At 41.9% G+C, this 6,782-nt stretch overlaps 1 protein-coding gene across 2 annotated transcripts in view; it reads right to left on the minus strand.

Annotated features, from left to right (window-relative positions):
• LOC120055684 (solute carrier family 12 member 2-like) overlaps positions 1-6,440 on the minus strand; it is a 32,860-nt gene extending 26,420 nt beyond the window's left edge. The window contains exons 1-6 of one of the 2 annotated variants that reach the window (XM_039003580.1): positions 5,988-6,440; positions 2,252-2,383; positions 1,910-1,985; positions 1,391-1,486; positions 337-476; positions 109-219 (exon numbers count right to left, since the gene is read on the minus strand). In XM_039003580.1, the coding sequence (XP_038859508.1) occupies positions 109-219; positions 337-476; positions 1,391-1,486; positions 1,910-1,985; positions 2,252-2,383; positions 5,988-6,317 (885 nt within the window). In that variant the 5' untranslated portion in view covers positions 6,318-6,440. The remainder of the gene's footprint in view (positions 1-108; positions 220-336; positions 477-1,390; positions 1,487-1,909; positions 1,986-2,251; positions 2,384-5,987) is intronic. The other variant, XM_039003586.1, reaches the window with a different exon arrangement.
• Between the last annotated feature and the right edge of the window lie 342 nt (positions 6,441-6,782).

Raw genomic sequence — 6,782 nt, forward strand, 5'->3', positions numbered from 1 at the left:
ACGTTTATCTGCCAGAAGTTCCATAAAGTCACTACGGCAAGAGTCTAAAGTAAAGCAAGGTTTCCTTGTGTAACTATGTGTGACAGTGCATTGCTCTGTGGGTCTTACCTTCGCCTCCCACTCCATCCCTGCCACTGAGATGCCCAGAAGCAGGATGACAGTGAGGGTGCCCACTATACGGACGTCATTGAGTTCATCTGTCATCAGGGCATCTACATCCTGTCAATCAGGAAACAATCACCCAGGACTGTTACTGTTGTTGCTATGTAAAATGTCAACATGGCACACAGCGATCCAATCAACGTTCACTATACAGGCATATCAAATGTTCCTTACATTAAGCATCTCAACGACAGTTTCAGCAAAGCCCACAACATACATGGCCACAGCCACAGCATTAGCAAAGGCGAAGATGAGACCAATGGAGCCGCCAAATTCAGGGCCCAAACTCCTTGATATGAGGTAATATGCTCCACCTAAGATAAGATGAAGAATTACAGACAGGTTAGACCAGAAACACACTAGGGTTAGACCAGAATCACAATTCAAGCGTGTTAATGCTCAGCACACTATAACTGACTTTAAAGGTAATTTCCGATTGAGCTGACATTTTCTGCGTTTATTGTGAGTGTGAGCTCTGCAAATGCAGGAACATTGCCTTTAAAATCCACAGTGTCGACAGCCAGGGGCGTCTGGCACCACAAAAATCTGAGGGGGCACAAATATGTAAGGATGGCTGGGGGGAGGTCTGAAACAGCTTTTTCCTGCAATCTAGAGCCATAATCATTATGATTAGTTCTATATAAATTTATTTTTTATTTTTCTGCATATCTAATCATACCTCTTGAGCTGTTTGTATCCTTCTGACAGTAATTCTTTACAAAAATGTACTAAATATGCTTCTCTGCTTCTCACATCTCTGAGGAAATCCAGGTAAAAGATTGAAAGGAATGTGAGTCTTTTTCAGTATGTTTAATTGCTTGCTTTTCTAGAAAAAGAAAGTCTACCAACCTTGCCCGCTACTTTAACTTGATCGATAGGCTGAAATGCTTTTGGTAACTAGTTATGAGGTTGGCAGATTGGGAACCTATCTGGGTTAGCTAAAGCCAACTTCATAAAATTGATAGGAGGCTAGTAGTATTATGGGAAAAAATTATATATTTTTTAACACGACAAATCTGAGGGGGAACATGCCCTTCTGCACGGGCATGACGCTTCTGTCGACAGTGCTCTACGGATTTAATCCCGGCATCATGAAGGATCCCAATGACTTTACCAAATGAATACTCCTTAAAATCTTTTCTAATACCTCATTTATATAATTCTGCCACGGGATCCTAATGCATTGTTAATATATTAGCATTTCATCAGGAATAAAGCTTTCCCTTACCTCCTCGCACAAACCCATTGGTTGCTATGGCTGAGGTGGAGAGTCCAGTGATGGTGGTTACAACTGTTGCCATCAGAATAATAACACATGTCAGACCTGTTAAAAAAGATGAGCAAATTATCTTTTAGTAGATAACTTTCTCATCATGCTTACAGGTAAAATCGATTGTGACAAAGGTCTGTAGGAATTTGTTTTACCTGACCTGGAAAAACTCTGTGCCCTAGTTATAGACCATGTTACTAGGCCCACTTGGTCAAAAAGCATAATAATAATATACCTTCAAGTATATAATTTTATGATAACAAACTTTACAACAAGGGGTGCGTTTATTTTGTGTCACCTGGTGCCCCAGGTGGGTGGAGATTTCACTTTAAGACCAATGGAATGGTCTAAAATGAACAAACCCTGAAAGGGGTTTTGGTGATGCAAAACTAACACGCCCAATGCTCAAGCAATACTATGACGTTTGAAACCTTAAATATTTTGGTCTTGATTGAACATGAGTCATCACCTACGTACCAATGCCTGCCTGTCCCACGATCCACGACATGCGAATAAAGAGCATCACACCCCAGATGTTCAACATGCAACGTATCTGAAAACACAGACACACAGGTGACAACATTCATGTTACCGACACATACTTCTATAGTGGGGGGAAACCATTAATTTGAAAGCTTGTTTTAAGATTTGTGTTGGATGTCTTTGATGGATTTACATTGATGTGCAATTCAATGATTCATCACAGAGCAATAAGGAGAACATGGTAGAGTTTGAATAGTTCTAAAATAAAAAAACGTGATGTTTAAGCCAGAGACAACAAAATGTTTAGATCCCAGACCCAGTTCTGGTCACACTAACCAGGACACCTTTGACCCAGCCAAACTTGATGGTTCCTCCCTTTGCTTGTTCCTTTGTTCCTTCTTTGGCTGCAGCCTCCTCAGCAAGAGTAGACTCCTCCCCAATAGGAAAGCCATCCTCATCCAACGGCTCCTGAAAAATACCACACATAACAAATGCTGACAAACATTAAGGACTAGATTCAATCCGATCGCCTATGATCATCTTAAAGGCAACGTTTCCGAGTCTGCGTTCGCTGCATATGTGACCCGATTTATGAAACTAGAGCCGTTTGAAGGTCTAAAATATTTTTTTGATCAAAATGCGTTTTTTGGTAGAAATGCCTTCTCGAACATGTGAACTTTCATGTGCCTTCATAACAAACTTGTATGCCATCTGTAAATACGAACATAATTGTTAAATTACGAGCCTTGTTGGTTAAGCCACAGAAAAAGTTTGCAACCTTCCCACTAGCCATGATTGGCTAAGATATTGAGTGGCCTGGACATGCCGAGAAATGAGTTCAGATTGATCTGCCATAGAAGGCTTCTGTCTATTATTTTGAGCTCATCAGTCTGTGTTGGTAATCCTGTCGAACGCGGCTTTAAAACATTTTTTTATTGTGTAGTGGACCTGCATAAGTGTTGCTCTCCACTTTCTGGAGGATCAAGTTTTGAAATCAATGGAATTAGAGTATGATAGTTAAATAGATGGAGAAAACACCTGTCTCCAGATTACATCTTCAAACTAACGGCAACCGTGATATGGCATTCTTGACAGGGAGATGCGTCCATCATGCATGATGATGTATACACGTAAGATAGTCTAGCGTTAGCTAGCTACATTTTCAGATATTACACGTTTCAAATTTGGGGTCACTTAGAAATGCCCTTGTTTTTGAAAGAAAATCACATTTTTTGTCCATTAAAATAAACATAAAATGTATCAGAAATACAGTGTAGACGTTGTTAATGTTGTAAATGACCATTGTAGCTGGAAACTGCAGATTTTTTTATGGAATATCTACATATGCGTACAGAAGCCCATTATCAGCAACCATAACTCCTGTGTTCCAATGGCACGTTGTGTTAGCCAAGTTGATCATTTTAAAGGCTAATTGATCATGAGAAAACCTTTTTGTAATTATGTTAGCACAGCTGAAAACTGTTCTTCTGATTAAAGAAACAATAAAACTGGCCTTCTTTAGACTGGTTGAGTATCTGGAGCATCAACATTTGTGGGTTAGATTACAGGCTCAAAATTGCCGGAAACAAAGAACTTTCTTATGAAACTTGTCAGTTTATTCTTGTTCTGAGAAATGAAGGCTATTCCATGCGAGAAATTGCCAAGAAACTGAAGATCTCATACAACTCTGTATACTACTCCCTTCAAAGAACAGCGCAAACTGTCTCTAACCAGAATAGAAAGAGGAGTGGGAGGCCTTGGGAAGCTTGGGAAGTTTTTGTTTCCTCTGCAAATGGAAATGGAACCTTTGACATGCAGGTATGCATGTACAGTTGAAGTCGGAAGTTTACATAGACCTTAGCCAAATACATTTAAACTCAGTTTTTCACAATTCCTGACATTTAATCCTTGTAAAAATTCCTTGTCTTAGGTCAGTTAGGATCACCACTTTATTTTAAGATTGTGAAATGTCAGAATAATAGTAGAGAGAATGATTTATTTCAGCTTTTACTTCTTTCATCACATTCCCAGTGGGTCAGAAGTTTACATACACTCAATTAGTATTTGGTAGCATTGCCTTTAAATTGTTTAACTTGGGTCAAATATTTTGGGTAGCCTTCCACAAGCTTCCCACAATAAGTTGGGTGAATTTTGGCCCATTCCTCCTGACAGAGGTGGTGTAAGCTTTAACTTCCTGACTGATGTAATGAGATGTTGCTTCAATATATCCACATAAATCTCCTGCCTCATGATGCCATCTATTTTGTGAAGTGCACCAGTCCCTCCTGCAGCAAAGCACCCCCACAACATGATGCTGCCACCCCCGTGCTTCACGGTTGGGATGGTGTTCTTCGGCTTGCAAGCATCCCCCTTTTTCCTCCAAACATAACGATGGTCATTATGGCCAAACAATTCTATTTTTGTTTCATCAGACCAGAGGACATTTCTCCAAAAAGTACAATCTTTGTCCCCATGTGCAGTTGCAAACCGTAGTCTGTCTTTTTTTATGGCGGTTTTGGAGCAGTGGCTTCTTCCTTGCTGAGCGGCCTTTCAGGTTATGTCGATATAGGTCTCGTTTTACTGTGGATATAGATACTTTTGTACCTGTTTTCTCCAGCATCTTCACAAGGTCCTTTGCTGTTGTTCTGAGATTGATTTGCACTTTTCGCACCCAAGTACGTTCATCTCTAGGAGACAGAACGCGTCTCCTTCCTGAGTGGTATGACGGCTGCGTGGTCCCTTGGTGTTTATGCTTGCGCACTATAGTTTGTACAGATGATCGTGGTACCTTCAGATGTTTGGAAATTGCTCCCAAGGATGAACCAGACTTGTGGAGGTCTAAAAAATGTTTTCTGAGGTCTTGGCTGATTTCTTTTGATTTTCCCATGATGTCAAGCAAAGAGGCACTGGGTTTGAAGGTAGGCCTTGAAAAAAACATTGTTGGAAAAATTACTTGTGTCATTCACAAAGTAGATGTCCTAACCGACTTGCCAAAACTACAGTTTGTTAACAAGACATTTGAGGAGTGGTTGAAAAACGAGTTTTAATGACTCCAACCTAAGTGTATGTAAACTTCCGACTTCTACTGTATACATAAACATTGTGTAATATCTAGAATATTAAATATAGAAGGCCTAGAACCTGTGGTTTGAATAGATGTTACAATATTTCGGCCTGTGGGCTGGACTGATGTATCTACTCTGTCCTCCATTACTAGTGACCTGCCCCCATGAGAGGCATGTGAGTGATCCAACAGGATAGCGTGGCTATAAAGTGTTAGAGACCAGAGACTGGGACACTGGACCATTGAGTACAGGGAAGGGAGAGAGAACCACGGCAGCATTGTTTGTTGGTGGCTGCAAAGGCTGTCAGTTGCCAAGAGTAGCCGGTGATCAGGGTTTGGGCATGGTCAGAGAGAGCATTGTCTGAGCAAAATGTGTGGGTCATGCCCCTGATGTCACGCTGTCCATTCAAAGGACTGCAAAGGAGAAGAAATGTCCCTGTGGAAGGGAATGCTGTGATTGTGACAGACGAGGTTACTTCAGCTTAGCATAGACACATTACACTGGCAGTTGTGATACAGCATCGATGGACTGGCCATAGGGCGTTCTGGCAATTTTTTTGTGTGTCTGTCTAAATGTATATTTTTTTGGTGCAGAATGACTATTATTTGGGTAATAACGAGGGGCCTCATGGAAAACAATGGGCCGGGTGGGGGCCTCTAGGAAAAAATGGGCCAGTGTGTTATAAATGCACAGGTTGATTTTAGGTCCCAGTCTGTTCCTGTGGTACAGTGTCACTAAGGCTGAATGTAAGGATGAACTATAGATTTACATACAGTGCTTTCAGAAAGTATTCATACCCCTTGACCTATTCCATATTTTGTTGTGTTACACCCTGAACTCATCATTTTTCTCACCCATCTACACAAAATACCCCCGTGTTTTTAGACTTTTTTATACACTTGACACCAATATAGGCTATCTCGAGGCGTGCGCTATCAATCCCCACCTGTCTGGTAAATAGCGATGTAGTGGCGCGTCAAAACAGAAGGTGGTAGCAGGTTACATACCTTGTCAAGCTCATCGTGTAGCTCCGAAAGAGTTGGCCGTATCAACTTATCTCCAAGAGGCGCTTCTGTTTGTCGGTAGAAATCGATGTTTGGGACAGCATCAATTGTGTTATGGCCAAATGTTCGCATATAATACGTATTTGAGTGGGTATCTGAAATGTTAGTATGACCGCTTGCGGACGAACGATGGCTGCCCGTGCTCCTGACAGTGTCACCATTCTGAGCCACATCAGATGCGTCCGTCCCTATTCCACCTGAATCAAGAAACTTGACTACGCTAAATCTCCCTTTGGACTCCTCTCCACCTGCCGACCCCTTACTACCAGCCATACCCGTAGTTCCATCAGTCCCTCCTGACGTGCGCTCTCCAGATGTGACGGGTCCTAACTCCGTTACCTCTGTCACCTGAAACCTGCTTTGCCCTGAACCCGCTGTCTTGAGAGCTGGTTTCTGACCTGAAGGTGATGACATGTCCACTGAGTAGTATAATCTGTATAATCAGATGTATTGCAGAAAATTGTTTTAAATAGGACCATTTAAATTCCTTCCTTCAGCAACGTATGCATCAGTACTCAAGCTGCGCCGTGTGCATCTATCTACCCAATCCACGCTCTCCTGTTCTGGACCCCAACAGTGATGCCTTGAGTGTGGGTCGAATGTTCTGAGAAATTAGCAACTCTGAGTACGTCACTCGCCAACACAAGGTCTAGAGGTCGCAGGGCAGCGTCAGGGAGCAAACAGGCAAATTTGTCCATGCGCTTTTCGTGTGCGCTTTTCAACCGCAGACATCCCACT

This window comes from Salvelinus namaycush, chromosome 1 (genome assembly GCF_016432855.1).
Source record: "Salvelinus namaycush isolate Seneca chromosome 1, SaNama_1.0, whole genome shotgun sequence".
NCBI classification, from domain to species: domain Eukaryota; kingdom Metazoa; phylum Chordata; class Actinopteri; order Salmoniformes; family Salmonidae; genus Salvelinus; species Salvelinus namaycush.